Source organism: Zonotrichia albicollis, chromosome 8, assembly GCF_047830755.1.
Source record: "Zonotrichia albicollis isolate bZonAlb1 chromosome 8, bZonAlb1.hap1, whole genome shotgun sequence".
Classification (NCBI taxonomy): Eukaryota; Metazoa; Chordata; class Aves; order Passeriformes; family Passerellidae; genus Zonotrichia; species Zonotrichia albicollis.
In genome coordinates this window covers 11,489,129-11,502,776 of record NC_133826.1, presented here as the reverse complement: position 1 = coordinate 11,502,776, position 13,648 = coordinate 11,489,129, and the positions used below count along the sequence as shown (strand labels likewise).

Genomic DNA, 13,648 nt, shown 5'->3' with positions numbered 1-13,648 from the left:
CTGATAGGAGCAGTCTCTCTTGGCACTGTGGCCGGCGGCAGGGGGGCTGTGGCCTTGTGGTTTCAGGCACAGGGAAGTGCTGGTGATGGGGTGGGGGGAGCCCCCAGCCAGGCTTCCTGAGCTGCACAGCCTCCACTTCCCAGATAAAGGTATCGCCTGGAGGAGCCGCAGCAGCTCCCAGGACACCGGGAAGGGACGAGTGCGGCACGTGTGGCTCCGGCACACAGGTTGCAGGATGGCAGCCTGCCTGTGCCAGGGCTGGCAGCTCTCACTGCTCCCTGCCATCCTGCTCAGCCTCCGCAGCCCACCGTCAGCCCCTGAGCCAGTGACATCCCAAGGTAGGTCCTTGGGGCTATTTTCTCCCTCAAAGGATGGGCCAGAGAGCAGCTAGAATGCCAGGTGTGGGCAGCGAGCACCTCACAGCAGCCAAAATCTATGGGATTGGGAAGGGGCCATTCCAGGAGGGTGTGCAGGGAGTGTTCAGGGTGAGCAATGGAGTGTGCTTCTCACCTGTGGGACCCTGAGAGGTTTGGAGTAAATATCCATGCTCTCTGCAAGCAGAGCTTGGCTGCCCATGGGCTGCCCCTGAGGATGGCAGCCTGGTGCTCCCAGTCCTGCTGAGGTAGCAGAGGGGCTCCTCACTCATCAGAAGTTCTCAGAGTTATGAAGTGATGAGGGTTTGAACAAGACTCAAGTTAACATCTGATGGCACAGCTCTGCACCACGGGCAATGGAGTGGCACTGCCAGGCTAACCCCAGAGCTCCTGGAGCCTTGCTGTCATGATCTTATTGTCCTGCTGGACATGCTCATCTTAGCTGATAGCTGGCCCCAGTCTGGCACACTGCACCTGCCAGAGCCACTCCCCAACTTTGTCTCATTTCAGAATGAAATCATGCATTCTTTAAGCACCTCTTTAGCCCCTTTAGAACCTTCTGTAACACCATAAAAAACATGATTGAATAAAACCCTGTTGATCTCCTGCTTGTCTCTCCAGCCCCACCCCAGGTTTCTGGCCAGGATAGACTTGGGAGCACATTTTGAGTCACCCCAATAGGGGCAGTGGGACGAGGGTCAGGGTTGGACTCTGCCCACAGCCTCTGCAAAAGGGCTCTGTGCCTTGAGCCCTCCACTGGCTTGGCAGCACTGCCCAAGCATGGCTGGTGGGGGCTGCAGATCTGGGCAGCTGCCCTTCCTAAGAAATGGGCTGTACTCAGAGATGCTCTGATAGCCCACAGGACCAGGGTGGGCTCCCACTGATGCCATGGGTCCCTGTGCCACCAAGCTGCTGGGACCTGGGCACTTCATCTCCTGGTGCTCGGAGCTGGGTGAGGCCATGGAGCCAGCATGAGGCCTGGGGTGGGGTAATGGGGGAAAAAAGAGAAAAACGCGTGGGGGGCCTGTGGCAGAAATGGGACAACGGGAATGGGGAAGAAGGCAACACAGGGCTGGGAAATGAGGAACAGGGCTGGGGGGGATCAGGGCAAGAGAAGGGACAGGGTGAGCAGAAGGACATCAAGAAGGTGGCAAGAATACTGGGAACTGTGACTTATTCTTTACCCAGGGTGGGCTCAGCTGGCAGTGTTAGCAGAGAATGGATTTACTCAGCAAATGCAGCGGGCATTGGCAGTGGGATTGTGGGGTCCCAAAGCTGGGGGCAACCCGTGGGGAAGGCAGCAAATGCCGGTAGGAAGAGGAGGAGGAAGAGGGCTGGAGCAGGTCACAGGGCAGAGGGAGTGGGGGGAGAAGAGACTGCTGAAGCAATGCTGGGGACAGCAAGACCACCACTGTGCATCACACATCTGCACCTTGGGGTTGTCCCCCCTTTCACAATAACAAGGGCAGACACCCATATGGCAGCAGAGTTACCAGTGCTTCAGACAGAGATCCTGCAGGGTGTGATGCTCCAGTTTGTCTGTGTAATGACAGGGAGCACAGCTTACTGAGGGGGACAGCCATGCCCCCAGGGCAGGGGTTTGGGCATCCCCCCTGCTCTGGACCACATGCCCCCACACCAGCCACCAGGCCCTTTCCCTTTCCCTGGGGTGCTGCTCCTCCTTATCTCACTTCCGTGCACCTTCCGGCATGAGCAGGGCAGGGGTGCTTCCCCCTGATCGCTGGGCCCTGAGCTCCCCCCCGACCGCAGGGCTATTTCGGGATGTTTGTTTGTCCTCAAGGACCTCGTGTACTGAGGAGGGGGCGTGGTGGGGCGGGCGGGAGCCCTGCACCAGCCAGGACCCTGGTGCCAGCCAGCATGGGTGCCATGTCCCTCCCCAGTGTGCCAAGCTGGTGGAGAGCACCCGTGCCACGGCCATGCCCAGGCTGCCCCGCATGCCTGAGGTGGAAGCAGGTGAGATGGGGATGGGTTTGTGCCCAGGGGCTCCTTCATGGCCACACTCCTCCCAGACGCTGCACTGCTAGCAGGCGTGTCCGAGGGCATCCTCTGTTTCTCCCGCTGCTTCGAGGATCTCACCTGCTTCTGGGACGAGGAGGAGACAACAACTGGGATGTGCCACTTCTACTACTGGTACAGCAGGTAGGAGATGGTGGGGGCACAGCCCAGCCTCCTCCTTGCTGCACAGAGAGCAGCAGCATCAGTGTGTCACAGCAATCTGGGCCGTCCCAGTGGCTCCAAGCTGCAAGGAGAGATGGAGAGCCCACAGAAGCTATACAGCAGCCACTGCACACCCTGCAGCAGGGCTGGGGCCTGGCTGTCCCTCAGTCCCATAATGCCCTGCAGTGCATTATGGCACGGGAAAGGAGCTGGTGACACCGAGGTCTCTGTGCTGTGCCCCACATTTCCTCTCCTCAAGCTTGGCCCGAGGCAGGAGGTGTGAGGTGCTGTAAGATCCCGCTCTCCGCTCCTCAGGGATGTGCCCACAGCGTGCGTGGTCTCCACGTGGCCCCGTGGGGCTGGCGGGAAGCGACATGTCTGCGTCTTCCCCAGCCAGGACGTGCGGCTCTTCACCCAGCTCCACCTCCGCGTCCTGGATGCCACCACAAACCACACCAAGTACTGGCGGGAACTCAGTGTGGACGCAGTGGGTGAGTCCCCTTCACAGGGCAATGCCCTGTGACAACAGGACAGTCCCCAGGTCTGGGTCCCCTGACCTGCCTGCCACGGGGGCTGGCAACACCGTGAGTGGTGGAGCCTGGGAAGGGACTTCCACGTGTCCCCCAGCAGGAGCAGGCATTGCCCAGACTGAGGCTGCTGCAGGAGGACAAACACCCTGGTATGTTCTCTGCAGGTCTCATTGCTCCCCCAGTGAACATCACTGCCCGCTGGGCCGGGGCTGCAGGGCAGCTCTGCGTGTCGTGGCAGCCACCCCTCGCTGACTTCCCGAACTTCTTCCTCTACGAGGTGCAGTGCTGCCCTGCCAGCTCCCCAGGGGTGCCCTGCAGCACCCCATTGAACCCCGGGGGGCAGCACCCTGGGGACCCCTCCATGCAGTCAACTCTCAGCACCCACACACCCAGGGCAGCCTCCCCAGCATTGGGACAGGTACATAGAGGTGTCAGGGATGGGCAGCGGGGTTTGGAGCCTGCAGTTGCTCCTCAGCATGGCCCCTCTCCTGCAGAGGCTGGTGCAGGCCAACACTTGGGTGGTGCTCCGGGACCTGGAGCCAGGGGTGAGGTACCACATCCAGGTGCGCAGCAAGCCCGACGGCACCTCCATGGATGGTGTCTGGGGGCCCTGGTCGCAGGCTCTAGCTGCAGAGACACCACACTCCTCCGGTGAGCAGCCATCCCCTCTGCAGGGGTGCTGGCAGAACAGCAGGGAGACACCCCTGGGGCTGCAGGGGTTGGGGGTCCTGCTGTAGGCAAGGTGTGACTCCCAAGTTCTGGGGGCCAAGGGGAAGCAGCCCCCTCCCTGTCCTGGCTCTCCCTGCCCAGGAGACATCGGGCTGTCCTGCAGTACCCCTGACCTGCGGCACATGCGCTGCGAGTGGAGCTGGGACCCTGCAGAGCCCCACAGCGCCCACCAGCTCTTCTACCGGCCACCTCCGAGCGGGGCTGGCACAAGGTAAGGGGCATGGCAGGCAGGTGGCACTCAGGCAGGCACATCCCAGGGAAAACTGTGTCCCAATATCCCACACTGGGCCCCATACCCTGCTCTGTCCTGCCCTTCCACCACTAATCTCATATCCCCTCACCACATTGCACCTCCAACTACAAGCAGTAGCTTTCCTGGGGAAGAGCAGGAGGAATGCTGGCTGTGGGTATGCTTTGGTGGGACTGACTGGCTCCCCACTCCTCCCACAGGGAAGATGCATGGCAACAGTGCGAGGAGGTGAGCAGGGGGGCACAGGGCACCTATGCCTGCACCTTCCAGCCCAAGGCTGGCAGTGCCGTCTCTGTCCTGGTGAATGTCACCAGGACCCACATGCTGCCCACACTCAGCTACTTCAAGGAGCCCTTTTGGCTGCACCAGGCTGGTGAGTCCCAGTGCCACCACAGCCCCTGTCTGGCTCACAGGGGACACAGTGTCCCATGTCCCGTTTCACAGGAGCGACAAATGCCTATCCCCAACACCAACAGTGCTCACAGATGCCCCACAGCTTGTGCAGGCAACAGTGTCGCAGGGCCGGCTGAGCCTGCAGTGGCTGCCGCCCCTGGAGCTGCTGGCAGAGCAGCTGGACTACCAGGTCCGCTATGCCACGGAGAACAGCCATGACTGGAAGGTAAGGCCTGCCCAGGATACCCCGAGCAGCGCTGCTGACACATGGCAGGCGCGGGGTCGGGCCAAGCGGGACCCGCCCCTTGGTGCCAGCCCACAGCAGCCGTGCCTCCAGCTCGGCTCTGCCCCGCAGGTCCTGCAGGTTCCCCGAGCAGCGAGGAAAGAGGTCCTGGACCTGCGGCCAGGCTCCCGCTACCACGCGCAGGTGCGGGCCCGGCCCAGCGGGCCGTGGTACCGGGGCAGCTGGAGCGCCTGGTCCAAACCCGTTGTGGTTGATGCCGTGGCCGATGCGGGTAAGGGGCAGGGCTGGAGGCTGCGGCCGCAGGAGCCACTCGGCTGACGGCAAGAGGCGGAGAGTGCTGCAAATGGGGTGGGGAGCACGGGGCAGGGGGCTGCGAGGGGCTCAGAGTTGGTGGGTCTGGGAAGGGCTACAGTTCTGGCGTTCCTCCTCCGATGCAGGCTGGCTCATCCCCAGTGTTACGGTGGTGCCGCTGCTCTTCTCAGCAGTGCTCCTGGGGCTGCGCTGCACCTTCCCCTCCCTCTACAGGTAAAGGGCTGTGCCGGGGGCGGGGGGGGGGGGGGTTCCAGCACCAAGCCTGGGCACCTTGCACGGGGCATTAGGGCACTTCAGGTCTGAGGGTAAATGCGATGCCCCTTCCTCCGTACCCAGCAATGTGAAGCAGAAACTCTGGCCGCCCGTTCCCGACCTGCACCGTGCTCTGGGCAGCTTCCTCCAGGAAAGCAGCAAGCACGGCCAGGTGAGTGGGTGGGCAGGGCGGCTCAGCTGCTCCTGGGGGCAGCTCGAAGGGCAGCCCCTACCCCGTCCACTCCGTGTCCCCCCAGGCCAGCGCCTTCGACAAGCAGCCGCCGGAGGAGGCCGTCCTGCCCTGCCTGCTGGAGGTGCTGCCCGGCCCGCGGCGTGAGGCGGGCCCGCCGCCGGAGCACGCTGGGGGCCGCCTGTCCAGCACCGACATCGCCAACCAGTCCTACCTGCTCATGAGCGGCTGGGAGCCGCGGGCAGCCACGACCGCCCCCACCCTGCCATAAACTCATGTGCCCCCCGAGCCCCCGCCTGGTCCCTCCTGCGCCGCCCCGCCCCCGGCCCGGATCGCCCCGCCCCAGCAAGAACGCTCCGCCCTCGCCCCGCCCCCGGTCTCGCCCCCTCGCTGCACGCGCGGAGCGCCCCGCCCCGTCCCGTGGCTCAGCCAATCGCGTCGCGTGGCGCGGCCGTCGCCTGGCAGCGCCCGGCCGTTGGGTTTGAAGCGGCCAACCGGGGCCCCGTAAGCGCGCCGTTTAAAATGCTGCGGAGCGGGCGGGGCGGGCGAGCGGCGGTGGCGCGGCCGAGGTGAGCGTGCCCCAGGGCCGGAGAGGCTGTGGTGAGGCGGGCGAGGGGAAGGGAGCATGTCGCTTATCGGAGAGAGCCCCAAAGGGCGGCTGGAAGGGGTGTTGGCTGATAGAAGGGACCCCCGAGGAGCGGAGGGAGGGCGTATCGGCTGATGGAGTGTGTCCCGAGGAGCGGTTGGGGAGAGTGGGGGTGTCCGTTGGTGGGGAGGAGCGGCCGGAGCGCTTGCACGGTCCGGTGGTGGGGAGCCCGGCGGGGCCTGTCGGAGTAGGCTCAGCCCGGACGGTGGGCACGGCTAACGCCGCCCGCCCGCCCGCAGGACCATGGCGCAGTTCCTGTTTGAGGCGGACCTGCACGGGCTGCTGAAGCTAGACACGCCGATCCCGAACGCGCCGCCTGCTCGATGGCAGCGCAAGGCCAAGGAGAGCGGCCCCGGGCCCAGTCCAGTCGGCGTGTCGCCCATGAAACCGGCCAATCGCTCCCACAGCTCCAGCAAGACGCCGTCCAAGACACCCGGTGAGCGCCGGCCACCAGCGGCAGAGGTTGAGTGTGGGAGCCTCGCCCAGGCTGCACGTCTGTAGCCATGGGGCTCTGGGCTCCCTGCCACGCTGCCCTACCGGCTGCTGCTCAGGCAGGAGGAGGTGGGCTGTGCTCCTGACAGCCACTCACCTCCTTGCCAGCATGAGGGGCAGAGCTCTGAGCTCTGGGGCTGGCGAGCTGCTGATCGCCCAGCTGAGCCTTGCTGGCACAACTGCATGCTGGGACAAGTGTGGGCGGGACTGTCAGCTGACAGCTTTACATCCTGTGAGCGTTTTTGTATCTTCCCCTTATCTCTGGACTCTGGAATTGTTGCACTAGACCCAAGGAATTGCACCACACAGTCCCTAACCAACTTGGTGGCAAGGAGGAAAATATGTTAGTTGTGACTGGGTGGCATGAGATCTCAGAGTTCTACTTGTCTGGCGGGTGTGATGTGGAAGAGTGCTGGGTTTGCTCCCATGAATGCTCTAATAAAGGCTGTTAAATAGCTGTAAGACAATATTTTCATATGCGAATGCAGGTAAATCTGGATCCAAAATTCAAAGCACCCCCACAAAGCCTGGGGGGGATCGCTACATTCCCAACCGCAGCACGATGCAGATGGAGATGGCAAATTTCCTCCTAACCAAAGAAAATGACCCTGCTGAGGATTCCCCTACCAAGAAGGTGAGCATGTTGCTAAGTTACAATTACTTCAACAACCACTACTCCTTGCTGCCCCTTTACAGAGCAGTAAACTATAGGTTCTATTGAGTGGGCACATGAGACTGACAAGTCCCAGCCATCACTACTTGCAGCTCTGGGCTTCAGGAGCCTAGGATGAGATTGAAGCTGTAGAGACTAACATGGACTCTAAGCCTATGCTGCTTCTGGTAGCAAAATTTAGCTTTTGACTAATGAGATTTTAAAATGTAGCAGGCAACAAAAACACAAAGCTGTGAGCCTATGCAAAGTGAAAGTGCTGGTGGTAGCTATTCTAGGACAATGTCTCCACAGGGAACACTTCTGGAATGTTTTACACTGTGTTCTGAAATCTGTTTATGAAGCATTTGGTCGCTTTGTGGCTGTAGCTTTTCCCACTGGCAATGACACTGAATTTGCCGTTGTGTGAAAATGTGAGCAGGACGATGTATGAAAGTCTGAGGAAAAACTGCTTTGACTTGCCTCTGTGTGACTGACCCTCGCAGCACAGTCAGACATCTTCAGATTCTAAGAGAAGGGGACTTGGGTGTCTGCTTAAATTGCATTGTGGGAGTTGTTTTAAATGCATTGCACTGAAGGTGATTTGTCTCTGTAGGAGCAACAGAAAGCCTGGGCAGTGAATCTGAATGGCTTTGATGTAGAAGAGGCAAAGATCCTCCGCCTCAGTGGAAAACCACAGAATGCTCCAGAAGGTATGATACAGGGTCTGTGTGAGCTGAATCAGCAGGAGAGATCAGGTCAGGGGAACAGCAACACAGAGGCTCTGTGTGTGGTCACAGGAGAAATCAACTGGTTTCTGAGAGCTGTACAGGCTGGAGTCTCCTTTCTTAAGGTTCCTGAGGTGGAGGGAGGGCATAACAGTTACAGTGAATTTATTTAGGAAAGTTGTTATGATTGCCAGTTGGTCACCCGTACTGCAGGTTCCAAACCTTCATGAAGTCTGTAAGAGCATCAAATTCTCTGCTGTGCACTTTCTAGCTTAAACTGCAACTAAGTATAATGTGATTCAAAAACCCAAGTGTTTGTTAAATTTGTTTCCATGAATGAGGAAATTGTAGCTCACCCCTATTCAGCAGTTCATACTGCCAGTGATTTTAGTGCACTGCACACTTGTGTTTCTCTTAGGACTTCATTTTCACTCCAAGGGATTCCTAGTTGGGTGAGCAGCACTCGGCTGGGAGGAAACTAACTCAGGTTAACAAACCTGTTCCTCTGCACACAGGCTATCAGAATAACCTGAAGGTGCTTTATAGTCAGAAAATGACACCTGGATCCAGCAGAAAGACTAGCAGATACATTCCTTCAAACCCAGACCGGATATTGGATGCACCAGAGATCCGCAACGACTACTGTAAGTAGGCTACAGGGTTGAGTGCTGGGCATCCAGAACATTCTGCACTGGATTGCTGTTCCTAGGACAGCGTAACCGGGCTGTCTGTATTATTTTGTGTACCCAGGCTAGCACAGACCACTTCTGCAGTGTCCCTGTGTGGCCTTACAGGGACAGTGGTCTAGGGCACTGTGTAGATGCCTGGGAGCAGGGTACCTGGCCCCAGCAGCTGGGCATAGTGACACTCAAAAGGCTGCCCCTCATCTGTACGTGTGTGTGTGTGCACATGTGCACCCACACCTGCTGCATCAGCATGGGTGAAGGGCAGGGCTCTCTAGCCAAGCATGGTGTGACCTGCATTGCTCTTTCAAATTGTAGATCTGAATCTCATAGACTGGAGCTCCCAGAACTTCCTGGCAGTGGCTCTGGACAACTCTGTTTATCTGTGGAATCACGCTACTGGGGAGATTATCCAGCTGCTGCAGATGGATCATCCGGATGTGTACATTTCTTCTGTGTCATGGATTAAAGAAGGAAACTACCTTGCTGTCGGCACAAGTAGTGCTGAGGTTCAGGTGAATGCAAGAGTAAAACTAGAGGTGTTTTCTAGGGATTGACAGAACTGTGGGGCCTTGGAATATAACCTTGGCTGGCAGAGGAAGGATGCCATGCACCTGACTTGTCTTCCCTGGTGTGGGGTGGAACTGCCCCGTGTGCAAGGCAGGGTTTGGTTTGGGGGCTTTCTGATAAGTAGCGTTACCTTCTGTGCTATAGTCATGAGATACACAATTTCTCTGTTCCCTTACTGAGAAAGCTGAATGCCAGAGCCTGTGCAGTGAGGTTCCTAGGGCGTAGAAACAGGATTGGGTTTCTTCTAAAGAACTTTTTGCTTTACCTCTCTAGCTATGGGACGTTCAGCAGCAGAAACGTCTCCGAAACATGACCAGCCATTGTGCCCGTGTGGGAACCCTCAGCTGGAACAGCTACATCCTCTCCAGGTAAAGCAATGGGTCAAGGGCAGTTCCCTGTTGTTGCAAACTCCTATCCCTCAATCTATGTGTGGCATGGGTTAGGGATGGCAGAGAGAAGTTTGTCCTGGCTTGGGATTCTTACTCAGCCTTATCTGTTGGAGCCTCTTTCCTGTATTGCAATTTGTGCTGAAGTTGTAAAGAGCTTGTGTGGGTGTTTCACTCACACCAACAGACCTGTGTTGCTGGTAGCACTGGTTGAAACCCAGTGGCAGGTATAGCAGTCTTGCAACAACAAAAATGGATTTGGGTGAAGATGTGCAGCCTGACCCTGCAAGCCTTCTCTCTGCAGTGGTGCACGGAATGGGCACATCCATCACCATGATGTCAGAGTGGCTGAACATCACGTGGCCACCCTTGCTGGCCACACACAGGAGGTGTGTGGACTCAAATGGTCTTTAGATGGGCGCTACCTGGCCAGTGGTGGCAACGACAATCTGGTGAACGTCTGGCCGTGCACCCAAGGTGGGGGTGGAGACTTTGCTCCTATACAGACCTTCACTCAGCACCAGGGTGCTGTCAAGGTGAGCACAGAGCTGCCACGGGCAGATATGTGTGTGCAAGGCAGGCATGCAGCACTGGCTGGGTGCAGGTTGCCTCTTGTATGTTTTAAAATGAACTCTCCTCTCTCAGGCTGTGGCGTGGTGCCCGTGGCAGATGAATGTTCTAGCCACTGGAGGTGGCACTAGTGACAGACATATCCGCATCTGGAACGTCTGTTCTGGTGCCTGCCTCAGTACTGTTGATACCCATTCCCAGGTGAGATATGAACATCAGCTTGGACACAAACACTTCTGGCAGCACTCCTACACAGAGCTTCTGGCTCCTCAGACCCAGAGGCATGGGGAAGGAGGGGATCATGCTCACCTCTGAGTAGTGAGCATCAGCACAAGCACCCTGTCTCACCTGTGTTACTGCCTCTTTGCAGGTCTGTTCTATCTTATGGTCGACTAACTACAAGGAGCTCATTTCAGGCCATGGATTTGCACAAAATCAGCTAGTTATATGGAAATATCCAACAATGGCCAAGGTTGCAGAGCTGCAAGGTAGGTGGACAGGGCCTGGGTGGGGGGCTGTTAGAGGTTGAAGATAGCTGCACTCCTTGGTTTGAGCCTGCAGCATCACTGATACAGGACAGTATCCGGGGCCATGCTGCTAGGAGTAAAGCATGCCCACGGGCTGTGGAAGAGATACCATTGCTCCAAGTGTATGCTTGGGGTCTGAAATCATGCTGCCACAGCCAGTGGGGGGACAGCTATGCAAGCTGGCAGGGCTCATGGGAGTATACAGGAGTAAATGTGCATGTGCTGATCAGCTCAGCCCTGATTGCACACTCCTCCTCAGGTCATACTGCTAGAATCCTGAACCTGACCATGAGCCCGGATGGTACAACAGTGGCATCAGCAGCTGCTGATGAAACGCTGCGGCTCTGGCGCTGTTTCGAGATGGACCCCATCAAGAAGAAGGAGAAAGAGAAAGCAAACTGTGCCAAAAGCAGTATTATTCACCAGAGCATCCGCTGACAGCACGGGATTGTTGTGGGGAGGGGGATATTTTTGGTTTACATGCTGTACAGTATTTTAAATGTTAATAAACTGCTTAACTTGACTTTTCCTTAATGGAGTCTGATGGAAGAAAAAGCCATGGCTCCTAAACCCAAGTTCTTCTCCCCGAGGCTGGGGATCTAGGCAAGGAGTGGAGACCTAGGGCCAGTTTACAGGCCCCTGAGCTTAGCACAGCCTAGCAGAAGGATGCTGTGCAAGGGCTGTACTTCTCTTTCTGTCCTAGTGGAGACAGATATGTCACCTGCCCCATCTAGGTGCTGACTACAAGCACAGCAGTTCCACCATGGGCTCAGCTGAAAGTACAGCATGGCTGTAGCCTCAGTTAGTGTTGTCCTGGCCTATCTCACAACCACAGGGACCTTACTGTGGCTCTGCAGGCAGATCTCAGTTTGTCTTGTTAGCTACAGGCAGCCATCACTGCCTGCGTATGGTGCTGGAGTAGAATAGCTTTTGGAAAAAAAAGGAGGGGGGGAAACATAGAGCAACAGCTGTAATCACCCCAAAGGCTGGAAAGGGGCTGGCACTGGCATAAAGCCTGATGCAAAACAAAAGGTTAGCTTACACTGCCACAGCCAGCCTGGATGTCATGCAAGAGCCACGCAAAGTACCACCAACCCTGTGCTCAGCCTTCAGTCACGTATTCTTCCAACAACTCTGATCTCTCTTCCCCTCCTGCTGACAGGAAGCCCTGTTGCCTTGCTGAGGCTAAATGCAGGGGAGCAGGCACCAGGGCTCAGCTCACATTTATTGGAGCTTGACTCCCCTACACTTGGAAAAATGCCTTTTTTTCCAGGCTGAACTGTGCTGGAGCAAGTTGCAGAAATCATATTTGAGCTCTTAGCTGACCCAACAACCAGCTCAGCCCTGCTGCTTTGCATGGTGGAGCCACAGTGTCTGAGGTTGTGGGGCTGCACCAGACCCATCAAGCCTGTCCTTCAGCTGCACCAGCATTGCCAGGGGCTGCTGGGGATATTGCACAGCTGATAAGCACCTTGGCCTGTGCAAAGCAGCTCCACCAAGCCTGTGCCTCCCATCAGCCCTCAGTGATTAACTGAGGGTGGATTATTAACTGTTTTCACCTTTCCCTCAGCACAGTACCACACTGTGCCTAGCACCAGCTCTGCCTCCTGAGCCTTACAGCAGTGGGAGCCTTCAAAGGTCCCAACTTGTGATCTGCCAAGGCCAGTGAGTGTGTAACCACACCCACCAGAGCACATCCCCCCCCCACACACCAAAGCTGATATGGGGGGCACAGTCTCAAAAAACAACAACTGAGCCAGCACCTTCGCAGCAGTGCTGCTGGTGCATCCCCATCAGGCCACTTGGGGACACAAATCCTTGGGCCACAGCTGTCTCTAAAGGGGAAGCAGGCAGGAACCCAAGATGCAAGGCTGGGCTCTTCCACAGAGCTGTGCTGCTGTTGTAGGAGCCCTGCCCCACACCCCTGCACTTGGTGCTGGGAGTTAGCACAGACTTGCCCTGTAGGGCTGCAGATGATTAGGCCTTCCATGGTCCCTGACCTGGAAGGAAAGCTTTATATGCCAAAAAGTTGCTGTCATTTTTTCAGTCCCATGTAAAAGCAGCTCAACTTTGCCACAGACTCTTTCTTTCTCCTTAGCACATGCCCCACACCCAGATGCTGTGCATTACACAGCCCTTAGAGGACATCTGAGCATTACTAGAGGGTAATGATACTGCAGGGTCTTTGACCCCATACTGGTCTCTTACAGTCCTGGAGTGAGGAGGAGCTGAGGAAGGAAGTGGGCACTGATCCAGCAGGCCCAGTAAACACAGCCCTATAAGGTGTGAATTCAGTTCACAGCATGACAGCATATTAATTACCAAATGCCATGGCCAGCCCATAGAAGAGCACAGCTAACAGGAACAATTGGAGGAAGGGAGAGCAGAGCACATGCAGGGAACAGCCCATTCTAAAATACCAAGCATAAGTAGTTTAAAGCATTGTTACTATTTTGGGCAAAAGCAAAGACAATCCTGTCTTTAGCCAGAGCCAGCGGGAGGGGAGAAGGAGGCTTGACAGGAAAAGGTCCATGTCAGCTGGACCATCACCTACAGCTCCTGAAGTGGTGACTTCTGAGCACTGACCTAACATTACCCACCACTTCAGCACAGACAAGAACAAATTCTCATCCAAGTCTTTACTTCCAGAGAAGCATCAGCAACTGGGAGAACACTGCATGACTTCTTACATACAAGGACATTGAGTGCTGTAGAAGCGGGTGATGGCTGTGTGCAGCTTAGCCATATTAGTCACACCAGTTCAGGGCACTTGGAAGATGTTTTCCGACATTTCAGAGCCTTGAGGTGTACAGCAGCCCAGGTCAGAGCAGCAGAGCTCTCCCACACCAGGCTCTGCTCCAGGGCTTTAGCTGGACATCCACCAAAGCCCTCCCACCCCACAACCCAACCCAGCATCTGGAGGCTGCTGATCTAACACATTCCTC

General features: G+C 57.0%; 2 protein-coding genes across 3 annotated transcripts; both read left to right on the top strand.

Moving 5' to 3' along the window:
* Window positions 1-85: 85 nt before the first annotated feature.
* Window positions 86-5,723, top strand: MPL (MPL proto-oncogene, thrombopoietin receptor). Its single transcript, XM_074545947.1, has 12 exons — window positions 86-338; window positions 2,405-2,534; window positions 2,868-3,043; window positions 3,247-3,500; window positions 3,577-3,733; window positions 3,893-4,022; window positions 4,262-4,434; window positions 4,538-4,680; window positions 4,810-4,969; window positions 5,136-5,223; window positions 5,347-5,434; window positions 5,520-5,723. The coding sequence occupies exons 1-12, from the start codon at window positions 86-88 to the stop codon at window positions 5,721-5,723; spliced, it is 1,956 nt and encodes a 651-aa protein (XP_074402048.1).
* Window positions 5,724-5,902: 179 nt separating this feature from the next.
* Window positions 5,903-11,226, top strand: CDC20 (cell division cycle 20). 2 transcript variants are annotated; one of them, XM_074545948.1, is made up of 11 exons: window positions 5,903-6,021; window positions 6,338-6,534; window positions 7,079-7,224; window positions 7,856-7,952; window positions 8,483-8,611; window positions 8,969-9,165; window positions 9,494-9,588; window positions 9,911-10,142; window positions 10,252-10,377; window positions 10,547-10,664; window positions 10,963-11,226. In XM_074545948.1, the coding sequence occupies exons 1-11, from the start codon at window positions 5,975-5,977 to the stop codon at window positions 11,139-11,141; spliced, it is 1,563 nt and encodes a 520-aa protein (XP_074402049.1). In that variant the 5' UTR covers window positions 5,903-5,974; the 3' UTR covers window positions 11,142-11,226. The 2 variants fall into 2 exon arrangements, with proteins under 2 accessions (XP_074402049.1, XP_074402051.1); XM_074545950.1 differs by having other exon boundaries at window positions 6,016-6,052.
* The last annotated feature ends 2,422 nt before the right edge of the window (window positions 11,227-13,648 follow it).